General features: G+C 51.4%; 1 protein-coding gene and 1 long non-coding RNA gene across 7 annotated transcripts in view; one reads left to right on the top strand and one right to left on the bottom strand.

The window, feature by feature from the left end:
• Znf362 (zinc finger protein 362) overlaps positions 1-18,503 on the bottom strand; it is a 38,171-nt gene extending 19,668 nt beyond the window's left edge. The window contains exons 1-2 of one of the 6 annotated variants that reach the window (XM_027937237.3): positions 18,120-18,501; positions 4,654-4,779 (exon numbers count right to left, since the gene is read on the bottom strand). In XM_027937237.3, coding sequence (XP_027793038.1) covers positions 4,654-4,691 — 38 coding nt within the window. In that variant the 5' untranslated portion in view covers positions 4,692-4,779; positions 18,120-18,501. Of the gene's footprint in view, positions 1-4,653; positions 4,780-5,233; positions 5,866-16,612; positions 16,788-18,119 lie in introns of those variants that run through there. The other 5 variants (XM_071617637.1, XM_071617638.1, XM_071617640.1 and 2 more) reach the window with 5 other exon arrangements.
• Positions 18,504-19,172: 669 nt separating this feature from the next.
• On the top strand, positions 19,173-25,965 carry LOC117794773 (uncharacterized). Its single transcript, XR_004618639.2, has 4 exons — positions 19,173-19,268; positions 24,658-24,727; positions 25,203-25,284; positions 25,736-25,965. It is a non-coding gene; the product is annotated as an uncharacterized lncRNA (long non-coding RNA).
• The last annotated feature ends 780 nt before the right edge of the window (positions 25,966-26,745 follow it).

Genomic DNA, 26,745 nt, shown 5'->3' with positions numbered 1-26,745 from the left:
AAACTGGGGTCACCAGTTACAGCTTTTTTGGAGGGCAGTTTGGAAGGATGACTTAGAGATCCAAATGGAGACCCAAATGATTACTGTCCTTTGACAAAGAAATGGTACTTCTGGAAAGCTATCTAGAAACAGGAGTTGGTGGACACATTTGACCTACAAGATGTGCACCAGGATGCTGTACCTAAGGAGGGGTTGGAGGCCTGAAGCTAGGGGAGTCTGGGGCTCTTTAGGCAAAGTGTGTGATAGTCTGATTCCTGGCCCTCACTCTGGCAAGTTCCATGGCAGGCCTGTGTGGTTAGAAGGCCTTTTCAACCAGGGCTGTAGGAAGGGTGAGCCCTCAGTGCTATCTCAGTCGTCCGGAGGGTCTGAGTCTTCTGTGACCCTAGAGTAAGTCAAGAAGTGTCTTACAGGGACCTTGCTGCACAGACATATCACATTAAGACTTGCTCCCTATCAAGTTTCTCTTACAGAAATTATTTAGCTGCCTGGTATTGTTGCTTAAATAAAATTGTTTATTTTGAGAGGGAAGGCCAAATTAAAGAGCCTTCAACCTCTTTTCCAGGTCCCATGAGCTTGAGAAGTCCCTACTGGAATTATAAGCATAGAGTTCAGGATAAAACCCTCAATAAGGACATGAACTAATCTGAACATTTTTTTAAATATTTCTTTTTAGTTGTGGATGGACACAATACCTTTATTTTATTTGTTTATTTTTATATGGTGCAGAGGATCGAACCCAGGGCCTCAAGCATGCTAGGCAAGTGCTCTGCCACTGAGCCACAATCCCATCCCCTAATCTGAACATTTTAAGAAAGAACTTTCATACAAATTATCTTTTATGATCTTTATTTGAAAAGCAGAACTAGAGTTATAATGCTTTTTTTCCCCCCCTGAAGTACTAGGGATTGAACTCAGAGTCTTATAACATGCCAGGCAAGCACTCTACCCCTAAGCTACATCCCCAGCCTTTTTTCTTTCATTCTCTTGCTTTCTTTCTTTCTTTTCTTTTCTTTCTTTTTTTCTTTTTTTTTTTTAATTTTGAGACAGGGTTTTGCTAAGTTGCTAAGGCTGGTCTCCAACTTGTGATCCTCTTGCCTCAGCTCAAGTCAGTGGGATTATAGACATGCAACACTGCACCTGACTTATTTCCATTTTATAGTTAAGAAACTTGAGGCTTGGAGAAAGGGGAAGGAAGCGACCTGTCCACAACACAGGGCTGGGATGCCAGGGTCAAACTAGAGATCAGATTTGCTCAAGTTGGTTCCTTTGGGGAATTTGTATTGCAAACCCTAGTCCTTGGTAGAGCAAGTACCCACATGTAAATAGCTCAATATTTACATGTAAAAATCTTTGCCCCTCACTTCCAGCCTGGAGCTGGTTTGGTCTGAGCCTGGCCAGCCTGGGAGTCTGAGGCAGCTCCTGCCCTCTATCAGCCTCCTGCTTCTGCCACTCACACAATGCCCTTCCCTCTGCCCATCCAAACCCTACCCACTCCTTACAGCCCAACACAAGAAATACTTCTGCCTGGAGTTCCAAATCCTGGGGACTGCAAATCCCTGGGGCTTCTCCTTTCCCAGAAAAATCTCAAAATAATAGCAGAGAGGAGGCTGCAGGTCCTCAAAAGCCTACCTTATGCAAGCACACTGACAGATACTCATCATCCCAATTTTGCAACAGAGAAGTGACTTTCTCAAAGTCACACAGCAAGTAAGCACATAAAGCTGAGACTCCCACTCCAATCTACCTGATTCAATGTCCAGTGCCTATGTCCCTTAGCTGTTTAGGGAAAGGACAAAGCATCCTGACTAGGTTTGTGGATGTACCCTCCCTCAGGATAGCATGGCTGTGACCCTATGGGTGAGCAAAGATAGGGCTAAGGGAGACAGTGAGATGGGGGGACAGGGGAGCCTGGGAACTGTCTGGTTTGTCTGGGTATCTCCAGTATTCAGGCCCAGAGGTTATCAATAATGTGAGGTGCACAGCAGAATGAGTAAATGAAGGAATGTTAATCAGAATCACTGAAGACAATCCCACACAATCCTCTAGCTGTGCACAATTTGTCAAGCCCTTCTGTATCCACTGTCATAACTTCCAGAACCCCAGGAGGATGGAAATCAGAGAAGGGTGTTTGCCCCATTTCCACAGAGTAACACACAAGAGAATCAGTAGGGAGGTTGCTTGCTCTGAGCCACGGAGATGGCAACAGTGCTGCAATGTTGGGGGTTGGCCCTCTAAGCCTCAATTTTCCTCATCTGCAAAATGGGGTAAGAGAAGCTGCCCTACCTCATTCCATCCTTGGCTCAGGACACTACCCACTGTACCAGGCTGCTCCTCAGACAGTTCTGGGGGAGCCACCTACCTCTCCTCCCTTCAGTTCAGTGTCAATGTTAGGGAGCTTGCCTAAGGTCCAGAGCTGCTACTCATCAGCTTGTAGTCCACCAGGGACCACTGCTTACCCTACTGGGGATCCAGGCCCACAGAGGGAAGGGGTCTGCCCCGGGTCACTTTGATCTGTGCAGCCCCTACCTGGTTCATCCGCACCCGTCTGGCTGGAGCTAGGTACTATAATGATTTAGTCAACGACCCTGGCTCTGGCGTCCACTTCCTATGTGCCAGATGCAGGGAGGCAGGGACAGAGCATTTCCTGAACCACTGCTAGGTGCACAGTGAGTGCCCAACAAGCCTTCGAGGTCCCTATGCCACCCTGGGACCTGGCAAGAGGTGAAGAAGGAGGAAGGCAGACAGAGCCAGGCTAAGCTACTACGGCCTTGTCTTGTAGGGGGTGTGAAGCAGGAGCCAGGTGCGGCCAGCTGTGTGCTTGGGGCAGATGGATGAGGCAGAGGGCATTCCTGAGAGGCAGCAGCTCAAGCAGAGCATGGAGGTGGCGGCACACAACAGGCTTGGGCAGTGGGCACCAAAGAGCAGGAGAATGAGGAGGTGGGAGGGATGCTGGCCAGCCAGCAGGGCCTCAAAGGCCACGCTGAACATGAGGACGAGCCAGATGTCAGTGGTGCGGAGGCTTCAGGGAGCATCCTGGGCACAGGGGACTGCCAGGGTCAGGGAGAGCCTGGGTGCCTGGCAGGGGTCGGGGTGGGGAGGTAGAGCAGGCAGGCAGCTAGGGTTGAGCAGCCATGCCCAGATGGACAGTGGCCACACGCTGGCACTTGGGAAGGACAGGCAGACTGGGAGGGGCCTGAAGCACCAGACAGAAACAGGGACAGCATCCTGGAAGCCCAGCCAAAGCACGGGCTCGCCAGCCATCATTTTGTTTCTCTTGTTCTGAAAGGTGAAAAGTTGGATGGGTGATGAATGGCCTGCCTCGGAGCTGCTCCTGAAAACGGCATCCTGGTGGCTGCTGGCCCTCCAGCCACTGTCCAGCCGCCCGTGCTAGATACCAAGCTAAGCCACGGGCCACTGCTGGGGAACCTGAGTGGAGCCCTGCCTGCCTACGCTACATGGAAGAGCACACAGGTGACCGGTGGCTTCAGCAAGGAAGAGCTGCGGCCACCGCCATGAGCTCTGCCACCGTGCAGTGCTCCCTCCCCCTGGCCTCAGCAGGCCTGCAGTGCACTTGGCCTTCCTCCGAGGCATGCCCCTCCTCTAGTTACCCTACCTTCAGCAGACACCACCATCTGCCCAGATGCTTCTGCCACAGACGCCCAGTGACCACAGCTCTTGTTCTCCATCCCCACCCACCCCAGACCACCACCAGGAGTGGTCGGAGTCCTCAGGAGTTCATTGCCAGGATCTCCTTAGAACCCCTTCCTGTGCACCAGTCCCGTCGCTAGCACCGCCTCTGGGACCAGGGAACAGCCTGCTTTGTTTGGAGCCCACATGCCCGGATTCAAATCTTGGCTCCAACTCACCAGCTGTGTGATCTGAGGCGAGTCACTTGCCCCTGTCCCCAAGTGAGGGATTAGCAGCCTGGAGCCTGGGGTGACCCAGCCTGGAAAGGGGAAGGAAGACTCCCCTGGGGAGGTGAGGCCTGCCTTGGGTCTTAAAGGATGAGCGGGAGTTAGCCAGGCAAAGACAACGTGGGGACATTCCAGCAGAAGCGACAGTTCAGCAGAGGCCTGCGGGGAGGGGGTACAGGGAGTGCTCACTGGGAGATGGGCGGGGACAGGCCAGGAGGCCTGGAGTGGAGACTCCAAGCAGTGTGTGATGGGACAGGAAGACCCCTCGGCCTGCTGCGTGCAGAAGGGACTGAAGGGCCGGAGGCTGGCAGCCAGAGAGTCCGTTAGGAGGCCCTGGAGAAGGGAGGTGAGAGGCAGGGGCAGCCCCTGGGCGGAAGAGGAGGCCTGGTTAGAGCTGGAGGCCAAGGAAGCAGGCTGCTCCCCACAGAGTGGCCTGGGAGAGCTCTGGATACCGATTTGGACAAACATGGTCACAGCAACATGCAGACAGCACCAGACCAGACACACAGGACAGACACAGACACAGCATGGACCAACAGGGACACAGCAACTGCCATGAGCAGGAAGCCACAGCCACGAGGACACAGGAGGCTGCTGCGGGGGGGGGGGGGGGGGGAGCACACACCTCCCCCAGGGCAGCCGTGAGGGGGGCTCAGGACACGAGGATGAACACAATGCCTTAATCCCCCAAAGAACAAACCCCTCAATGACAGATGCAGCCTGAAATCAGGCTCCTTACCTAGAGTGTCCTTTCCCACTTGGTGAACTTCTACTCATCCTTCAAGACCCAGCTCAAGTGTTCCCTCTTCTACGGAGCTTTCCCTGAACCCCCAGTCAGTCACTTCCTCTGTGTTCCCAACAGCACCTTGTATATGGGAATAACAATAACAATCATAATAATAAAATGGCAGCTACTATTGATTTCAATACCTGTGTCCTGAGTATGATTCAGGCCACTGAATCCTCCCAATGACTCTGAGATGTGCACTTAATAGAAAAAGAAACTGCAGCTCTGAGAAGTCAACCAACTTGCCCAAAGTCACACAGCTAATAAAGTGAGGGAGTTAAGTTTTCACCCAAATCTGGTCTAGCCCTACAGGCCCCATCCCACACAAACGTAGTCCTGTTACCCCACCAGTCTGCGGAGCCTGTCACAGGCGGGGCTGGTGCTCACTCAGCTGTGCCACAACTGGACCCCAGGTGGTCACTTAAAATGGGCTGGGAACTGTGGCGGAATATTGATAGCCATTACTTTACTGTTTCAGTGAACCCATTGGACAGATGAAAAAAGTGAGGTCCAGAGAGGTTCAGCAACTTGCCTGAGGTTCCAGAGCTGAGTCTGGATTTGAAAGCAGGTCTGTCTGACACCCTTTCCCAGGAGGGTGGCTTCTGAGGTCAACCCGGGAAACTCCACAAAAGGGCTAGGGAGGGGGGGGCTGAGGGAGGGAAACACCAGGTGCCAGGCCCCGCGGTGTGGGAAGGTTCAGACCCAGACAGCAGGACACACAGAGGCCGGCGGCCAGGCTGGGTCTGAGGAGCCTCGCCCACGGTGGAGCAGGGGGAGCCGTTGAGCAACGCGTGCCCCCCCCCCAGCCCCAGACATTAAAAAATGCAGCCTGCCCAGGGCTCCGAGGCCACAGGGAACTTGCTCCCAACAAAGCAAACGCGAGAGCGCAGGACCCAAAAGTGTCCGGACACTATGATTACAAGGAGCAAAAATAAAAACCTGCGTCAGAAAAAGCAAGCTGCAGGGAGCCACGCCCAGAGGAGGGGGTAGGCAGGCGGGGAGGCGCCCGCCGCTTTGGGTTTTTGTCTTTGTTTCTCTGGTTTCCAAATTCTCAGTAATGTCATTCAGTTACTTTTATAATGAAAACAATAAATTTATTCTTTAAAAAAAAAATGAAAGAAAGTGGTTGGTAGCCCGAGGGGGGCAGCAGATGCAGGGTCAGGAGGCATGAAGGAGGCGGAGCAGAGGAAGGTCAGGGGCGCCAGCGCCAAGCCCCCCACAGCCCCCACCCCCTAAGCATGTAGGACCTGCGCCAAGCCCCCCACAGCCCCCACCCCCAAGCATATAGGACCTGCGTGGGGAGTGGGTGACTGGAAGGGCTACCTGAAATAAGTGACATGCTTTGAGCACTGTGAACCTGCTTAGGAGTCTACAGGTCGGAGGAAACAGGAAGTCATCCCTCCCCTGTTCAGGTCCAGGGCCCCTCCAGCTCTGGCCTCAGCTGTTGCTAAGAGACCACTTGCACCCTCATCTTCCATTCCATCTCCCACTGCAGTCATGGGCTGCCCTACTGAGCCTCCCATGGCTCCCTACTTCCCTCCAGTCTAAGGGTTCTTTGGACCTTACATAACCAGCTCCTGCTGACCTCTGTGGCCTCACTGTCCTTCCCCTTTGTACACGGCCCAGACAGTCTCCTTGTCCCCTGGAACTCCACTTTTCTTGTTTCCTCAACTCCAAGCAGGCTGTACCCTCCCCCTGATACCTTCTGCCCTCCCCATTTCCCTGGTTCATCCCAACTTTTCCTGGGAGCCCCAGTTCACAGGCCACTTCCTCCTGGAAGCCGGCAGGGGCTGCTCCACCTCCACCCTGGGCTGTGCTCCCTGTAACCTGCGCTTCGCTCACTCTGCTCGGTGTATTTTCTCTGCTTCTGGACTCAAGTGCATCAGAGAAGCATCACGGCTGAGTTGTTGACCTTTTAAATGCCATGTGGTGTCTGGTAAGGGTCTGAAGGCATGCATGCTTGGGTGGAGGGAGCTGGAAGGTCAGGGCCTGGCAAGAAGAAAGCCCCTCCACCTCCTCTGAGTCCCCACTACCCATTATGCCATCCCCTGCATGGCACTGTTCTCTATTTCCTGTATCTAAGTATCTCTTCCTAATTGATCCGAGGAAGGGCTACATGTCTCGGTAAAGCCTAGCAGACCTGAAACAGAGGTTAACAGCTCATAAACACAGCAGATGCTTCGGCTTCCCTGGCAGTGAAAATTAAATGAGCTTCACCTGTCAAAAGAGCAAAAGGAAACAAGAAAATGATAATACCCAATTCCAGCGAGGGTATGGTGAAATCGGCACTTCCATGTATTATCCGTGAGAGTGTAAACTGGAATAATCATTTCTGAAAACAATCTGGCCATCACGTGTCAAGAACTCTAAAAGGGTTCAGACTTCTTGGCCTAGTGATCCCATTCTCGGGCATCCATCTTCAGAAAATAACCCAAAGAAAGACAAAGCTGTTTGCTTCTGTGGTTTCACAGCAGCAAAAATCTGGAACAGCCAAACTTTTAGTCAATAGGGGGATGGGTCTGTTAATCATGTGGCTCAGCATCGTAGTCAACAGTCATTAGCAAGAGCCAGTGCTACTGGCATCCTCCTGACCCCTTCAACATTCACATAGACCTATCAGGAACTGAGGCACAGAAAGATTAGGTGACTCGCCCAGGGTCCGGCATTGAGTGTAGAACTTGAATCCTGGGTTCTGAGCCCAGGATCTCCACCTGGACACTGGATCCATTAACAAGAAGAATTAGAAAATACTGCAGTTATTTAGAAAAACACAAAAAAGTATTCATGGAGAAGACTGAAACTTTTTATATGTATAAATAAAGCAATGACATCTTTATAAAAACTGAAAGAATTAGGTTATAAAACACCTAAATGCTAATGTGGTAGTTTTCAAAGCCTGGAGTGGGGCAGAGATGGGAGTAAGGGTTGATTTATTTCACTTCTCTATATTATGGTTTTTCTACAGGGTGGCTATGTGACTTTTTTTCCCCCCAGTACTGGAGACTGAGCTCAAGGGCACTCTACCATTGAGCTACCTCCCTAGACCTTGTTGGTTTTTTCTTTTGTTTTGTATTTGTTTTTTTTTGTTGTTGTTGTTTTTGAGATGGTCTTGCTAACTTGTTGAAGATGGTCTCAAACTTGGATCCTCCTGCCTCAGCCTCCCGAGTTGCTGGGATTACAGGAATGCATCACCACACCCAGTACTATGTGACTTTTTAAAGAAATAGTTTTAATACAAACAAAGCTTCAGCAAGCTTTAACAAAACAATAACTCTGGGGCCAGCCCATGGCCCCAGAAAGGACTCCAGCCTCAAGTCCTGCAAACTGACCCAGGAGATTGGGGTTCGGAGAGGAGCAGCAACTTGCTTCAAGTCCCACAGTAAGCCCAGGCTTATCCTCGACCCCAACAGGTGAGCCGTCAGAAAGGGGCTCCCATCCCATCCCATCCAGAGGCTCAAATGAGGACAGGCCAAGGGACAGCCTAGCCTGCCGAGGTCACTCGCTCTCCCACTGAAAATCCCTCTTAGGTTCCCAAAGGGGCAGCCAGACACTCAAGGATTTTGCCAAGAAGGTCCTGCTGGCCACATTCTCCCACGAGTATGCCACTGGCAGGTCCTCCAACAAGCTGCTCTTGTGCATCGTGCCTTGTCCTACACTGACCTGAGGCCAAACTATCCCCCTAGACCCCTGTCACCAATTCTGAGCTCAGATGTCACCCATTCTTATGAATGGCCTGGATGTCTGTCCAGGACCCCGTCAGCTGTGAGCTCTGAGGAGGGGCTTGGGCCTGGGTCTAGGTGGCAGTCACCATACCTCCTCTGGGCCCCACAGCTTGGCTGGGTCTTCCTTCAGGCCTCAACTTAGAGGTCACTTTCTGACCTTCCCCCAACAGGAACTGGGTGGCCCTGATTTACATTCCTGTGCCCCTTGCATTCTCTCTAGCCCAACCTTCTCACACCCTAAATATTCCTGTCTCCCCATCAGTGGTGACCCAAGGACAGGGCCATGGCAGTCCACAGTGTGCCCACGGAGCACCCAAGAGGATCAGCAAGAACAGGGATCTTTCCATGGGTCCCTGAAGACTGAGTGGGGAGGGTGTGGTCAAGGGTTTCCAGGGACGGGTCCTGACAGGGCCAGAGGATGGCCTGGAAGGGATGATCAGGAGGCCATCTAGGAAGGAGAAGTTGAGGTGTCCCACTGTCCCAGCTCCTGGAGACCCTTACAGCTCCAAATCTACCTCCCATGGACCCCCTGCCTTCCACCCACCTCCACTCCATGCAGCCTAGAGCCCCTCTGCTGCACCCCACCCCACCCCCAAGACCCTGGCCAGGCCAGCCTTGGAAACTCGCTCCCGGGAACCCCCTGTGAGGAGCAGGGCTCCTGAGGGTGCTGGATCCAGTTCAGCTGGGTCTCCTCAGTGCCCAGGCTGGGCAGGGATGTCTCCGTGGCGATGCAGAGCTGATTCTAGTGGGAAGGGGCTGCGGTCTGTGTTGCCCCATCCCTTCACCCTCTGGGACCCCACCTCCAGTCACCCACAGATGTCCCAGGCAGTGGACCTTCTCTGGGAGCCTTGGTGCCCTCACCTAGGGACAAGGCCCACACCTTCTCAGGGCCGAGAGAATGTTCTGCAAATTATGAACACAGGCCTGCTGGGGACCCCGCTCCCATGCCCACAGGCCGAGGATGATGATGATAGAAACTAAGCACTTCTTCCCTGCCGGGTGCCCTTAGATGCTTCCAGAGCATGTCTCACTGGTCTCCTGATGACCTCGTGCGGTAGATGCTGTGAACATCTCGAGATACAGCACATATTCGGAAAGAGGCCCAGAACACCCTCGTTGGTGCAGGGACTTATGTAAAGCATGTACCCAGGACACCCAGGCTGCCTGGGCCTTTCTCACCCCTAGTCCCCACCTAAGGCTCCTCCCTCTTGCCTTCCATGATAATCTCTTCCTTGTTTGGGGTCCAAAATGAGGCCTAGGGTGGTTCTAACCTCCCCAAAGCCATGTGCTGGTGAGGGTCAAGGGAGCAGAGCCCTCCAAGTCCCCCTCCTCATTCCCTCTTCCAGGGGCTGAAGGGCCCAACGAAGTTGTACGCCCAAAGGGGCAATGTGGCAGCTCAGGGGTTAACAGTATGGATTCTGGGACCCGATAGCAGGGCTTGGCTCCTTGGGATCATTACAAAGGCCCTGAGTCTCAGTGTTCTCATCTGTTAACTGGGATGGCAGTGGTCCCCACAGGGTTACTGAGAGGACTACACGCCTCAATAGGTTAAAGCCATAGAATGGAACCTGGTGTGCAGGAGGGACTCAGGAGATGTATTAACTGTCCTTGGTAGGTTCCCCAAGGCTTAAGGGAGGCTTTTCCTACACTAGGAAGACCTGCAGGAGTTGACCAATCAGATTCCACTACCTGGAACCCCAGGGCTGCTCTGTTGACAGCTGGAGGCCATCCAGCTCTGCGACCAATTCAAAACAAGACTGCAGCTGGGCCTTGTCCCCAGGATCCTTTTAGACAGGTGCCAGGGTTCCTGGAAAGTGAACCCCTGGCAGGTGATCATAAGCCCCTCCCCATACTGTATCTCAGTGCTCCTCACCCCCCTGCCTGGCAGGTAGCCTGTGGGGCAAGTCAAGCAAGGCTCAGGATGGCTGGGGACCAGATGACAGAGTAGGCCCCACACAGCACCAGGCAACCAAGAAAGAGAGAGAGGGTCCAGGCAGGTACCATGTCACTCTTCTTTCCCTCTACCCCCAGCATCTGCCACAGGCCTGGGATACAGTAAATGCTCAATAAATACTGCTGGATGGATGGCAATGAGCTGCCTGCTCCTTCAAGCAGATCCAGGCAAGAATAGAGCACAGGCATAAGTGCAAGGCCCAGAATGCAGGGCTACATTCTCTGGTGTAAATGAGCACATGTGCAAGATGTGCCTAAGTGTACAACACGTGTGTACAGGCAGGCCTGGGTGAGGAGAGCTCTGTGTAAATGCACAGGCTGAGGACCACAAGTGTTCGAGGACATACGGCCGAGCAGGCCCTGGCAGCATTCAGTTTCCTGGGAGGGTGTGCACAGTGTACACAGATGTGCAACCCTTCGGGTGGCAGGGTGTATGTACATGTCCCTATATGGTGCATGCGCCAAGGTACTGTTTCTGAAATGGCAGGGGAGCACCCCAAATTAGCAAAGATGAGGCAGGGGCTAGGGTAAGGAGTGGTAGTGGAATAGCTAATTGTGTGAATATGTAGGAATGTGTATGTTTGAATGTGTCAGGGGATGTGTCCACTCTAGCCAGGAATCCTAGAACTAGCTAGCTAGACTATCCCCTCAAGGAGGCTGAAGCCCTTTCGCAACATTCAGAAAAGGACCTAAATGGTGGGGAGGCCCCAAGGACATCCTGGTGGCCACAGATGGGGCAGAGATAAGATAGGACTTCTTAGGCCCCAGAGCCAATCCCTCACCTGTCACACTTTTTTCCACCAAAGACACTAACCAGCCACCTCCCCAAATCCTACCTAGTCTCTAAAACCCAGCTCTGACCCTGAGTTCGAGAGCCATCCCCACCATCCTATCCCTCAACCCATTCCTGTCACTCAAGTGACAGATGCAGCCCTGTGCACCCAGGAATATCGCCCCCAAGGCAGAGGTGAGGAATTTAGTGCCAGAAGAGGAGCAGCTGCCCCACTGAGGGCTTTCTCCTGCCCTTGAACTCCCAGGCAGAGGCTGTGGCAGCCGGGAGTGGGTACCTGGGGAGCAGAAGGCCCCCCAGGCAGAGCCCCAGGAGGCACTCCTGGCCTTAGACAAGGCCTGCCCCTCTTCCCACTTATGATTCCCCAGTGGTAAAATGAGGTTTGGTTGGATCATCTGTGAGCTCCGCCTTCCCAACAGTGCTAGACCTGGGATTGCCCATGATTCCCCAAGATGGTATCATCAGGTATTCACTTTACTGGAAAGTGCCTCCTTTCCCCTATCTACATGGAGCCTGTCCAAAAACTCGGGACAAGTGTCAGCCAGTGCTATAGCGAAAGAAGCTCAGGAAATACCAGATGCTAATGTCACCTCTGTGCACCCATTCATTCATTCAATCCTCCACATGTTCAACAAGGCTACCTGACCCAGGGAGCTCACAAGCCCGAGAGAAAGAGGCCATGAAACCACAAGGTCAAAAGCACTGGGAAACTGTAACGCTAACATCACCTCGCAGGTGTCAGTCATTGGAGAGGGGCAGCCCTTTACACTTTAAAACAAGAAAATCTTCCTAGCAAATGAGAACTGTCTGACCACAGGCAGCTGCAGGCCTGGTGAGGAGGGAGCTCGCTGGAGGGGGGTTTCTGGCAGAGATCAGAGGCCCTTTTGTCAAGATGTGAGAAGGGGATTCCTGCTCTGTGCAGGGGTCAGGTGAGGCTGGGCTTCCCCTGGATAGCTGGGGGACCCTAAGAAGTCCCACCGTGCTGGGTTCCAGCCCCCGCAACACCATGACAACTGGTTACTTCATCTGTCTGTACCTCAGTTTCCTCATCTACAAAATGGGGGTAATATCAATGAGGATTAAATAAGTTCATATTTATAAAGCTTTGTTGTACATGGTGTGGCACAAATTGAGCTCTGTCACTAAATAATAAATAAGGTGGTGAGAGTTCACTTTGTAAGATTCTAAATCCAAGATCAGAGCATGCAAAAAATCCAAGTGTCAAAGGTTCTCAGCTGGAAACTGCTCAGATTCTGAGATTGGGAGAGTCTAGGAGTCTTAGATTCTGCGATTGAATCATCTCATTATTTCCTAACAACAACCCAGAGCCTCCCAGGGGAAGGAAAAGACAGACCTCATTGTAACTTCATCTCCCAGGCCGCTGGGGCTGCTGCCACACCTGGACTCCGCAGCCTTGCCCCACCTCAGCCACACCATGCTAGAAGCTTGCAGGGAGCCTGAGTGTGTTCTAGTGGTAGAGAGCAAGTGCAAATAAAGAGAGAGGGAAAGAGGGAGAGAGGGAGGGAGGGAGGCAGGGAGAGAGAAAGAAAGCGGGGAGAGGTTTCAGATCTGAAAGCTGCAAAAGAAAATAAAAAGAGGCTCATGTGACAAAGAGTGACAGTGGGAAGCTATTTTAGAGCAAATGGTCAGGAAAGCCCCTTTGAGGAGGTGACATTCAGTTGGTGCCAGTCATGCAAAAGGGAAAAGCATTCCTGGCAAGGGGATGTGCAAAGGCCCCACCAACAGGCTTTGTAAATTTGAGTTACAGAAAGAAGGCAGGGTGGCTAGGGGTGGTGAGACAGGGGAGCAGGGCAGAGGAGCCCAGGCTGAGACACAGGCAAGGCCTGGACCATGAAGTGCTTTGTTGGTCCAGAAAAAACTGTTTTTTTTTTTTTCTTTTTCCCCCTTCTAAATGTCCAGGAAATCGCAGAAGAGTTTCAAAAGGGAACGACAAGGCAGAGCAGGGCCTTCAGGTTCTCCAGATCATTTGGGTCATTCTGAAACCATCATCTTAGTTCACAGAGGAAAGGCAGGGCCTTGATGGTCACTGTCACTGAGCTCCTAGGACATGTCTGGCCATCGATGGGAGACACTGCAGATGCTATGTTGCTATCACTGCCACCAACTCAGGAGAAACTCACAGACAGTACCATTTTAGAGATGAAGAAACCAAGGCCAGAGAAGGAAACAATGTGCTCAAAGCCCCACAAGCCATGTGACACAAATGGTTCTTAATCCAGAACCCAGTTCCACCACTGTGACCATCTATGGAACTCCTCTGGTGTTTTCCAGGCTCCTGCTCTCCGAGAGGCTTTCCCTGGGGACCCATGTAGGCACCCCGGGAATGCTGCCCTGGGTGGTACCTCACGCACCTGCAGCCTCACCTCTTCTTCCCTGTTGGCTTTAGAACCCCGGAGGACCAAACTTGTACCTCCACCTGTCCAACCGGGCTGGGTGAGCCAGGGATTGGATGGATGGACAGATGGTTAGATGGAAGGACCACTGAGTTGACTAACCAAAAAACTAATGAATGGACATTGAAAAGGTGAACGAACACTCTAATAACGAATGAATGAATAAACTAACCAATGGCAGAAAAACGGATGAATGGAGAGAGGTAGGGCAAAAAAGTGCCCACCCAGGGAAGGGCTGGGGCCAGACTAGCTTCAGACCCAGTACGTCCCTCACTCACACACCACTTCCACTTTCCACCTAGGACCAGCTTGCTTCCATTCACCAAGACTACAGGTGGCCTACTCCCCAGCACCTAGGACAAACACAGGTCACCACTAAGTGCTGGCCATGATGCCCACCAGCAGCTTCACAGCTCCCCTGGGCCCAGGTGGAGCTGGCGGTGGGAAGAGTGGTTCATTGTCCCTAGTGTCTCACAGAGGAAAGGTGACAGGTGGCCAAGGCAGGCCGTGGTCCTAGCTGGGATAAGAACCACTGAGTGACTTTTAGCAGTGGCTACCCTTCTCTGAGCCCAAAAGACCTCCCCAGGGCCTTTCCATCTCTGGCATGCAGTGGAGGAGGGGGTCAGTTTCTGGAGTTTTACATAGTCACTGGGGTCAGCAGAATTTCAGAGACCAAACTAGAAGGTTGGGGAAGAGTCCTGCCCACAAGCACCAAAGTCTGCCTGAAAAGCTCCCCCCTGCCACTGTCCAACCTCTCCAAGTCTCAGTTTCTGAAATTCTAGTATGGAGTCAATGACCCCATCTGAACATCTCACCCCAACTGAGTTTCCAGGAGGTGGCAAAAACTGGGTGCCACACTGTAACTGTAAAGTTTGATTTCTAAAGAAGGATTAAGATGGCAGGGGTCAGTGGGAGGTTATACTGCCCCACTCCAATCTAGTTCTATCCAAAACGAACCTTCTAGGCACCAGAGCCCTCAATGGACAACAGCAGAAACAGCCCAACAGTGGGAACCTGGACACGTGGGTCCTGCGCTCAGCTCTCCTTCTACCTGGCTGTGTGACTTTGGGCAAGTCATTTTCCCTCTCTGGACCTGTTTCTCCCTCTAAAAAATGCCCGGCTTGGTACCCTCTGACCCAGGCATGCCTTGCTCTGCAGCTCTGAGGCTCTAAACTCCAGCCTTCAACCACAGATTCTGCCCTTAGGGAGCTCACATGGTCCAGGAGATCCAGGACATAGACCAGGGGTGAGACATAAAGGTCTCTCCTCCAGGAAATGGGGGTTGGAGGCAGGGATTAGACAGGCTCAGAGCAGAGTACAGGGTCCTCCCAGGTCAGACTTTCCCAATGGGGAAAAGGTCAGGTCCAACTCTGCGTAGCCCTGTGGACAGCACCAATTACCCCAGACTCTATGGGCCTGGTCTTCAAGCCCCCTCTGCAGCCGGCAGAGCAGGCAAGTCCTGACCCGTCCAGCCAGATACTTCAGGAACTAACTGAAGTCTAAACTGCCTCCAATTCAGAGGTCTCCAGTGTGTCCCACATAAGTGGCAGAAAGGGGTAAGAGTATACACAGGAGACAGGCCCACACCACAGGCGACTAGCAAACCAGGCATAGTTCATCACCCCACAGGATCCCCGGGGATGCAGGCCTTCACCCAGCCAAAAGCCCACCATCAAGGGCATTCCCCACCATCTCTGGGGGCCAGGAGGACCACCAAGTTGGGGATGGGGCTCTCCCACTGCAATCAGCTAAGCACACTTGCCCCAAGTGGGGGTGGGAGGAACCACACCGCTCAGAGCACCATTCCCGCCTACCAAGGGGCCCTGGCCACCCATGAAGGAGAAAGACCCACCCCACACACAGCTCCTAAAGGTTCCACACTGAGGGCAGGGTGGTGGGGAGAGAGCAGGATTACCGCCTCATGCCAGGGGTCTTAGCTGGAAACCTCGGGCCCACTCAGGGCCCCTAGTGCCAGACCTCTCCCCCAGATCTGAGGACATAGTTCCTTACAATGCCATTTTTATAGAGCCCCTTCCAGAAGTCATTCCCAGGGAGTCCCCAAACTCCTAGCCCCAACCCTCCACGTCCCCCCCGCGCAGCTATGAGGAAACCGGCAGTTAACTTTTCTGAAAAACCCTGTAAAGGCGGCTAGCTGGGGGGAGAAATGGGCCCGGGATCCTTTCTCGGCATCTCACTGACTTCCCCCACAAAATAAAGAAAGAAAGAAAGAAAGAAAGAAAAAGCTTAAAAAAGAAAAGAAAACTTTCGGAGTTAACTTTAAAATTCCGAGCCCTCCCCCCGAAATCGCCCGGCAGCTTCCCTAATTTTTTTTTCTTTAAAGTGCAATTGCATTGTGTCTCACCTCCCCGAAAGGCTCGCGGCTCTCGCCAAAGAAAAGGAAAAAAGCCAACCCTTCGGGTGCCCCCTCTGCTTCCAGCCGCCTCTCCCACATTCTCAGACAGTTTTATTAAAATTTTCAGACAAAAGAAAAACAAAAATGGCAGCCTGGCTTATTTTTAAAACAGGACAGGGACGCCATATTCTGCAGATCTGCAAAAAAAGGGAGAAATCCGGCACTGGCCGCTCCACCGGGCCGGCTGCAAAGTGCGCGAACCGCGCCGTTTGCAATCCGTTTATTTGCATTAAGCCCCATGAATCATTGTTTACCGGAGAATTGCAGCAGGTTTGAATAGCCCGGCTTAAGAAAACACACACACACACACACACACACACACACACACGCACGCACACATACACACACACACACGCACACACACACACGCACACACACTCGGAGACCAACCCCAGACACGCCGCCGGAGACACTTCCTACCCCGAGCGCCGCCGCCGCCGCCGTCACCCCGGACCGGGCCCGAGGCGCAGGCGGCCCCGGGCCCTCGGAGCGCCCCGGCCCGCGCTGACAGCGCCCTCGCCCCGGCCCGGCCCCCACCCGCAACTCGGCGCAACTTTCCCGCTGGCGGCCGCCCGCCGCCGCCGGGCCCGCTCCCCGCGCACCCCGGGCCCGCACGGACCTGGCTGTGCTGGCGGTGCCTCCGGGACGCGGCCGCAGCCCCGCGCCCGGCGGCCCGAGCAGGGCCGGGCTGGGGCTCCGGCTCCGGCTCCGGGCTCGGGCTCCGGCTCGGTGCGGAGCCGCGCGCAAACCTTCCGGGTCGCCTGCTGTTCACTTCTGGGTTCTGCAAGCGCCGAGGCGGCGGCGGCGGCGGCGGCGGGAGGCTGGGTCTGCAGCGCCGCGCGGCCCCCCGTGCGCTCGGCGAGCCCCCGCGCCAGGCGCCCGGCTCTGGGGGGGCCGCGTCGGGCCCCCGCCTCTCTGGCTGCGCAGCCCGTCCGGCCCGGGGCTCCGGCGAGTGGGCAGCGCCCGGCGCTGGCGACGGCGAGGGGAGGGGGCCGGGGCGGGGGCGGGCCGCGCGCTGGGGGCCCCGCTCGGGCCCCGGGGCCTCGTCTCGCGCTCGCCGCCGCCGCCTAGCAAAGTTGCGCGGCGCCCCCCACCCGCGCCGCGCCGGAGGCAGAGCCACAAAGGAACTCCTCGCCCCCCTCCGCCCGCCCGAGCCGCGCAGGGAGGGCACCGGCGCCCGGCCCTAGGACAGCCCCTTCCCCAGCACGGGGGCTCCCGGGACCCCGGCGGCCGCGGCCATTGTCCCGCCCAAGCCCGGCTACCGCCTCGCCAACCCTCTCCCGAGTGATGGCGGGCAGGGGACCTGGACTTGGCGGGCCGCGGCCCTGACCCCGCTGAGCCCGCGCGGTGCCAGGATGCCCCTGGGGTCTTCTTCGAAGAAGTGGACTCTCACACCTGATAATGAACAACCGTGCTCAAAATCCAGGCTTTTTTTTTTTTTTTTTTTTTTTTTTTTTAAGACAAGGACATGGGGTGGGGGCCAGAAGTTTGCACAGGGAAGGCCACCCCTTCCTGGTCCTAGGCCTGAATCCCAATGGACTGGGCGGCCTGAGCCTGGCAGCGGCACTCCTCACAGTCTATCAGAGGTGGCACCGCTGTCCCCCAGCTCCGGACCTCAGAGCCATCTGTGTGACTCCTCCTCCCGCTTCACCCTCCCCAGCCAATCAGTCACCAAGTCCTCCTGATTTGGCCTCCCAGGCTGTGTCAGCTTCCAAACTTCACTTCTACCTGATGAGGCAGCCTGCTCAGGTCTCTTTAACCTAGTAGATTTCTATGCACACATGGTTACGCAGCCTCTAGGACGAATCCAGGTTGGCCCTGCCCTCAGGAAGCACCCAATCCCCCCGGGAGGGGCACACACATAAACAATCATATATCTTCCAGGAAGCCTTTCCCAGTCCAGTAAACATTTATTGAGGACCTACTAAGTGCCAGATGATGTGCTGGTTGACTGGGAGTACAGCTATGAATGAGTTGGACAGGTCTCTGTCCTCATGGAGCTTCTAGTCTAGCATAGGATGGCAAAAAATGGGGGTAACTGCGGACAGGATCCATAGAGGCCCTTTATTCCCAAGCCCCAATCCCAAAGCACAGTGACTGGCACAGGGCAGAGGCACCATACTTACATGTGGCATGAATTAGTTGGCATCACAAGGCACAGTGTGAGAACACAGAGGAGGCCACTCTTCCCCAGAGAGCTGAAGGTGGTTTTCAGAAAGTCCTTCTGGAGTGAACCTGGTGGGGAAGAAAGGAAAATTTTCCAGCTTCCAGAAATGAGAGTAAAATTGCCAGTCCATTGTTGAGACATTTCATGAGTTAATCCACCAATAAATGGGGCAGAGAGACAAATCACCTGTACAGAAGAATTCCAGATAACTTGTGTGGCTATTCCATACTGCTTAGCCATCGTCTACACATAGTGAGTGCCTTCCAAAGAGCACAGTGTGGAAAAGGAGGGAGGAAAGTACTTTGCAGTGGAAAAACCTGACAACTACCACCTCAGCCAAGTGACCAAAGCCAACATCAACAGTCATGGACCATGTTGATAGTATGTGAGCTTGATATTATGTGATAAAAATTATACTTTACCTCTTTGGTCTTCTTCCCAAGAACCATAACCCTAGACTTGCTGGGAGAAAAGTATCAGACGTCAAGTGTGGAGTATCCAACAAAACACCTGTCTGGTTACTCCTCAAAACTCTCCAGATCATCAAAAACAAGGAGAGTCTGAGAAACTGGAGCAGCCCCAAGGAACCGGAAGACGCATGACAGGTATATGTAATGGGGTGTGTTAAAAGAGAAACAGGAACGGGGGGAAATGGCATTAAGGGAAAACTCAGGAAGTCTAAATAAACTACAGGCTTTAGTTAACCATAATATATCAGTAAAAGTATCCATCAATAATTATAACAAATTAAACAGTAACATAAAATGTTGCTAATAGGGAAAACTGGTGAGAATGGATTCCCAGGAATTCTCTAGAATGCTTTCTCAATTTTTCTGTAAATCTAAAAGTATGCTAAAAATTTACCTTAAAAAATAAAGTCTAAAAAAGAAAATAATTTGGTGGGGGTGCTGGGGATAGAACCCAGGGGCGCTTAACCATGGATCCACATCCCCAGCCTTTATTTGTTTGTTTGTTTGTTTGTTTGTTTGTTTGTTTGTTTTTAGAGACAGGGTCTCTCTAAGTTGCTTTTGAGCTTCATGAAATTGCTGGGGCTGCCTTTGAACTTGTGATCCTCCTGCCTCAGCCTCCCAAGCCGCTGGAATTACAGGTGTGTGCCACCACACCTGGCAAGAAAATAATCTTTTAAAATGTACTAGCTGAGAGTGTCAATGAAATAATGCTCATCATAGTACCTAAGATTCTGAGGGTCCTCAAAGCTATTATATCATGATCAGCAGCAGCAGCACTTAAAACCGCATGCGCAGAGGCAGAGGGGTACAGGACGAAAGAGAGGCAGAGAGATAGAATCCTAAAACCTTGGCTGCTGAGCTAGGCTTTGGAAGGGACGTGTGGGGGGCAGATAACATGACCTGGCCTATCTCAGCCTCACCACCTCCTCTCTTACCACCTGGAAAGCCATGCTCCCATCATCCCAAGTGAGCTGCCTCTCAGACCTTGCCATCTCCCTTCTGTGTGACCTTTGCACATGCTGTTCCTTCTTCCTGGAACATCCTTCCTTGTTGTTTCCTCCCACCTTTCCTGGCTACCTTCAGCTCGTCTTTCAGGTCTTAGTTTAGACATCCTCTTTAAAAGCCTTCTAGGACTTTCCATGATGCTGTTAACCCGGTCTGAATGGAGACAGTGTGGTGTGAGGTGCAGGAAGTCACGGAGATTCGCAGCTCTTTGCCACTGGTATTCACACTCCTCTCCTCCCAATCCAGCTGAGCTTCATGCTTCTTATCCCTGAACACACTGTGAACTTTCATGTGCCAGTCTCTTCTTGTGCCCATCCGTCTGCCTGGCAGCCTCAGTCCTTTTCTCCCATCTCTTCTCTCTGATGAACACCTACTCATCGAGGCTCAACTCAAATATCACCTCTTCTGTGAAGCCATTCTAGATCCTCTGTATGGAAAGTGATACTTTCCCCTGGTTCCCCTGATCCCCGTGGTCTTCTGGCCACACTTCTGACAAAGCACTTATCATGGTGCATCAGAATAAATATTTGCTGAATGGATCAACAAATGAGGGGACAGACAGCAAACCCAGCTCATTTTTTTTCAATTCTGCAAACATTCCTCACGGTCCTCTTGGAAGCCCTCTGTGGTTGCTCTCCTTCTCATTGCTTTACTTTTACAGTCTGGCCTTTAACTGTTTTCCTTACTGAAGAGCATGTAGTATTTTTCTCTTGCATCAGAGTAAATTCTTTGAGGAAGGAACCATGTCTCATATTTTCTGGGTGTTTTTCCCACTTATTCCACAGTATTTACAAGCAAGTGAAGGCTCAGAGACAAGGAGGGCTTGCCACATTAAGGGGACAGGAAGAACAGTGGAGCTGCAATGGAATGAGGGGGACTGTGAAATGACACTCTGGGATGGATGCCCCAGGTGGGCTCGAGTCAGTGAGGGTATAGGATTTTAGTTTAAGAGAAGTAGGGAGTCATGGAGAGGTAGCAGTTAAATAAAGAAGTAACCCGTGGCCCAAGTTCATTCCAAAAGGCCTATGTGGCCATTGGGGTGGGGGTGGATTAGAAAGGGGCACAGCCAGGGAGCCAGCTGGGAGACTTTCAAAATCTTCCGTGGAAAAGATGGTGATGACTTAGACCTCGTTAACACTGGCAAGGACCCAGAGAAGTGGACAGATGATAAGTATGGGGCACTTTAAGGACTCAGTGCTCCCAGGACTTGGTGACTGATAGTTGTGGGGAGTGAGAAATCAGGAGGTGTCCAGAGGACTCCCGGGTTCTGCAGCTACCATTCTGCTCAGCATGAGCCTGGCTTCATTTCCTTATCCCCTGAGCATGTTTGCAGTGGGACCTTGATGCCAAGAGGGTCTCCTCCTCCCTACCCACCAGTCAAGCTAGCCACTGCTTCATCCCTCAAAGTGGGGTGTAGCCCTATCAAAGGTCAAAACAAACTCAACCACCAACACAGGCACCTTCTACTTGACCCCCACAGCAGTCCTGAGAAGGAGGCTGGGGAAACTGAGGCCCATAGGTAGGAAGTGGCTGGCTAAACCTCGGGGCCAGCCTCTAGCCGGGGTCCTCCAACTCCTGGTCAGAACTTCTTTTGAATACCTACTTCACAGGGTAGCTATTCAAAGAGAACGTGCGGGTCAGGCTGCAGCAATGTGGCCCTCTGTCCTCCAGAGGCCCGGAGCCACCTCATGGTGGATCCACATGCTCCTCATCTGGCAAATGTTCCCAGAGGACACCAGCCAGACAGTAGCCTGACAGGAGCTCCTCCGGCTCTTCATGCACACCTCCCAAGCTATGATGTGCAGGGAAATGGCATTTCAGTCCCCAACTGGCTGCTTTGCTTCTTAGATTGTTGACCTAATTCCTATTGGTGAAAGGTAAATTCTCTCTGTCCTCTCCTTTCTACTTTTTGGGAGAATGGAACTGGAAAGGAAGAACTTCTACCCCTTTCTCTAGGGAGACGCTGAATACTTGGCTTCTGTTAAGCAGAGATATCCATGGAGCTTTGGATAAACCACAGTTGTCCATGAAGTGAGCAGGGGATGGAGGTCTACTTTGTTCTAATGATAGAATGTTGGGGATTGTGGCCTCCAGGTCTCTACACAGTCTGGCCCCTGCCAAACTCTTCATCCTCAACTAGGGTTGTTTTTCTCTTTGGCCTCTGTCTGCAGCCACATAGGTTTCCTGTGAGTTAGTAGAAAGCACGTTGCCACAGGGCCTTTGCATGGCAGTTCTCTTGGGCAAGGCCCTTTCTGTTTAACCACACCACAATCTCACCTAAGGAACTCATAATCACCTGCCTTGGTCTGGCCCCTAGCTACATCTTTCTGCCACCTTCAGGATGCTCTCACAGATTGGTTATCCTCTCCCCTTTTTGCACACCTATCCCAGCTATAATTCTATATTCAGATTTCTAATACTTTAACTTGACAGCAGTTTATAAATTCAGTGCATATTTGTTCGTTCGTGTAATAAAAAAAAGTGATGGGGATCAAATTTTTGAAGGCAGAGGGGCTCAGAAAATGAAGAAGCTGAAATGTGTGACTATTGTCTTGAAGTGTGGAGTGATCAATGAAAGAGAAGAACCTGAGAAGAGAGGTGGCCAGGGGCCAGGGCTGGGGGACTTGTAAGGACCGGGATATCCGCTCTTGCTCTTTCTGCCCTTATCTTTGCTACCATGCAACCCTCGCTCTGTCTCCTTGAGCCACGTAACATGAGCTGTACTCTGAATATTAGGTTGGCACCAGGTCACCTGGATTGGCACTGAGCAGAGAGGAAAGACAAACAGGGGAGACAAGAGTATGGGTGCATTGGGAGCAGAAAATTAGAGATGGAAGTGACCAGGACTTTGTGAGTTACTGGAATTTGAAGAAGTCTTGGGGACATCATCGGATTTTCCCAAGATATGAAATAGGAAATTCCAGTCAACTGTTATCTAAATCTCAAAGGCCTAGGAATCTGGGCTCTAAACACAAAGAATGCTATGACTGATTAGCAATGTCTGTCACGGGCAGTGACAGTTCATAAGCCAGCCTCATTCAGCAGCTCCCAGGTCTGCAGTTCGGCTTAGCGTTTTCTTAGCTGGAGGGTAAAGACTGTGTCTTAGTCATCTTTCATATCGGTGCCATCAATAGTGAGCTGGGGGGCATGGGATGGAGGGAGCTGGCAGGGGTACAGAGAAGAACCAGCAGCAGGTCAGAACCTCAACCAAACAGCACCCAGCATGTGACTCCAAGTCTTAAGACTCTGTTCAATCCCCTGTGAGCTGGGGCAAACTGTCTGACTACGCTGGGCGTCCATTTCTTCACCTGAGAAACAGGCCAAGAGTACCAGGGGCAAGTATGAGCTTTGAGGTCAGACACTAAGGGTCCAAATCTTGGTTCCTAGTCCATTTAGCACCTGAAAGGCTCTCAGTGTTCTTTAAAAAAGCGGATGGTAATCTTCACTTCACAGGGCAGTGCCCTGGGATTAGAAATTGTACACACCACCACTGGCCAAGTATTTGCTTTAAGCTGGACACCTATCCAGGCATCTCTTGGGCAGGACTGTTGAGGGCCACAGCCGAGTTGGGATGATGCATGGCATTTTTGCCAGAAGTAGTGGTTGAGAGGTGACGCCAGGGAGCCATTAAGATGATGACTTTTGAGTTCTCGCGGAGTTCCCATTGAGTTCCGGTTGAGCTCTCGCGGGGATTCCTGAAGAGTTCGCTTTGGTTAGTCTCTCTGGAATCCAAATTGGCTGCTGTTCTCCCTGTGGAAACACACAAACAGAACCCAGACTCCAGACAATCACTGGGTCAGGACCTTTCCATTGTCCTGTTAGACTATCCTTCCAAAGTACCTTGGGCTTATGTACATTTTTTGGACACATATGCCTTTCCGCAACACTGAGCCCTGATGAATCCAAATTTAAAAAGTTTAGAGTAAAAAGGGTTATTTTAAGTTTATCTTTGGGGGATATATACCCCTTCCCACAGGACCTGGCCCCAAGTAGGCAGGGTGCAGTGTCCAAGGCATGGCCATGCTCAGCAAGTGGTAGTTAACTCCCTTGTCCTGTGGGATCGGAGGAGTTCTTGGGTACAGAAGGGCTGCATCAGCCGCAGGTCACCTCTAGAAAGCAAGGCTGATGACAGTAACTATTTACAGCCCTCCCTTCCCAGCTGGGGAAGGTGATGTCCTCCTGGAGTGGCCCTCACCATAGATCTGTACCCAGCTCTCTTTTATGACTGGCCTGGAGGCTGCCAGAGGAAAAGGGCAGATGGGCCATAATGAAAGAGCAGACAATTACTTTCCCTTTTAATTACCATTTGCTGTAATTAAATAATAATAACCTTTTGTAGGCCCTGAGAACTCAAAACAGCCCATTCATAACATCTGGTTCCCCTCCCTTCTGCCAGGAATGGAATGCCCACAGGAACAGGGAAATTGAGGCAGAGAGGAATAAGGCCAGTTGCCCTTAGTCATATGCAAAGCAGATTGCCAGAGTTCGGGAAAGGTCCTTAAAGAAATGACTCCAAGTGCCCGACAACTGAGGGCCTCGGCTAGCTCCACTGCTCACAGGAATTGGCTTGGTTGGTTCACTCCTCTCTCTAGACCTCAGTTTCCCCATATATAAAATAAGATGACCCGCCATAAGCCTATCATGCTTGGCTCTATTCTGTTCATATGAAATCATGGGCCATCCTTTTTGCACACTCTGGGTTGCAAGAGGTAGTAATCTATCTAAGGCTGGCAAGCAAGCAGAAAAAGAGGGTTACTCACTCATAGAACCCAACAAGGGTTGACAACATGCTTGAATAATCAATCTGTTAAAAAAAAACAAAAAAAAACACAGAGGTCTCAGTGCTACAGTTTGGATCTGAATGTCCCCCAACAGCATATGTGCTAAAGGGTTGGTCCCCAGCCTGGCATTATGGGGAGGTGGTGAAAACCTTTAAAAGGGGGTAGGTCTCAGCAGGAGCTCTTCCAGTCATTGGGGATAATGGGGCTCCAGCCTTCCTCTGTCTGTCTTTTCATATCCCAGCCATGAATCAAACCAGGGACAAGAGCACCGCTGCCTCCCTCAGATAGCAACTATATTCTTCCTCCAGACGGTGAGAAAAATGGACACCAACATCTTCCCCAACCTGCAGTTCAAAGATTCAGCCTCCTAAGGGCATCTGTCCCTATTGTCCCAGCCTGAGTCAGGTGACCACCCTTGGACTAATCAAATGCAACCAGTAGACCAGCATCTATGATGTCCCAAGGCCACCTTTAGGGATGAAGTTAGAGAAGGGGTCAGGCCTAAAGGAAAGGGGGCCACTGAGCAAGCATCATAATTGGTGTGTATTCACCAGAACAAAGTTCCTGAGTTTGGCCTACACAACATTGGAGGGAAAGTGACATTAAACCAGAGTGACAGCACAAATCGCCAGGAATGCAGAAATGCTGGAGGCTCCCCCAGGGGGAGGAGAAGAGAGCTGTACCATTCAAGGCAGGCTTGACTTCAGACCCCAGCCCTGGGGTATCCATTCCTATCTGAGCATCCCCTTTGCATGCTACAGCAATGTGGAAAAAAACTGTCCCCAGGTTTCTCCACTGCCGGGTGACATGCTTCATCAATGGATGTGGATATTACATGGGACTCCAGGGATCACATAATCTAAGCCAGGTCAGTCACAACCCTTCTCTGGTCTTTCCTTGGGAGATATCTAAGGTCATTGCCCCATAAGAAGCCAACTAAGCAAATAGAAGTCTATGTCAAAAGGGGCAATGTCCACTGTCTGATCCCAGCCACCCCAGAGTTCAGCCCAACTGCAGGCCCTTTCCCTTGGTTTGGCGACAGTGTGCCAGGCCAATTCCCCTTTGGGCAGGTATATTTGCTTCCGACAGCTATCATAATGAATTGCCACAATCTTGGTGGCTTAAAATAACAGGGATTTATTCTCTCACAGCTCTGGAAATCAGAAGTCTAAATTCAAGGTATCCACAGGGTCCTCCTGCTCCTTCTTGGGGTTCTAGGGGAGACTCCTTCCTTTGCCCTATCCAGATGCTGATGGGTACATAACCCTGATCATTGCCTCCATGTTCATGTGGCCTTTTCCTCCTCCTTTGACTTTCAGTGACACTTGGCATTGGATTTGAGGGCCACCTGGGTAATCCAGATTGATCTCATCTCAAGATCCTTAACTTCATTACATCTGCAAAGATCCTTTTACCAAATAAGCTCACATTTACTTATCCCTATTTTTTTTTTTTTAATTTTTTACTTAACCCACTCTAGCAAGTCTATGTTCCTCAAAACCAAAATAAACGCAGTGGCTCAGTGTCAGTACTACTAAGTCCAGGTAAACTCGTTTGTGTTTTTGATTTTGCAGGGTTTTTGTTATGTTTGTTGTTTTGTTTGGGGGTGATGTTTCATTTTGAAATAATTGCAAATTTTAAAAAAAGATGCAAGAATAGCACAAGCAATCTTGAAAAATCTTTTACCCAGATTCACAATGGTTGATATTTTACCTCATTCACTCTGTTATTCTCTCCAGCTCTACCTAGATATATGTTTCTCTCTCTCTCTCTCTCTCTCACACACACACACACACATATACACATCACTCACATGAAAGCATCATGCCTCTTTTCCGCAAAATATTTCAGAGTGTGTTTCCTAAGAACAATAAATTTTTAAAAAATTTAAAATTTTTAAAAAAATTTATTATTTTTTTAAGTTGTAGGTAGACACAATACATTTATTTTATTTATTTATATGTGGTGCTGAGGATCAAACCCAGGGCCTCACACATGCTAGGCAAGTACTCTACCACTGATCCACAACCCCATCTCAGAACAACAGTATTATCTTAAATAAAAATACAATCACAAAAAACAGGAAATTAATATTGCACAATTCTGTTGTCTAATCCACAGTCCTTGTTTGAATATTGTCAATTGTTTCAATAATGTCCTCTATAACTACTTTTCTCAGTCCAGAATCTAAACAAAGACAGCACATTGCATTTAATTGTGATCTCTCTTTAGTGTCCTGTAATCTGAAACAATTCCGGAGCCTTTCTCTATCTCTCTTCACCTTGACATTTTTGAAGATTCCATGAGCCAGTTATTTTGTAAAATGTCA

This window comes from Marmota flaviventris, chromosome 10 (assembly GCF_047511675.1).
Source record: "Marmota flaviventris isolate mMarFla1 chromosome 10, mMarFla1.hap1, whole genome shotgun sequence".
Lineage (NCBI taxonomy): Eukaryota > Metazoa > Chordata > Mammalia > Rodentia > Sciuridae > Marmota > Marmota flaviventris.
Note: the sequence above shows the minus strand (reverse complement) of the source record. Positions and strands in the feature narration are given on the sequence as shown.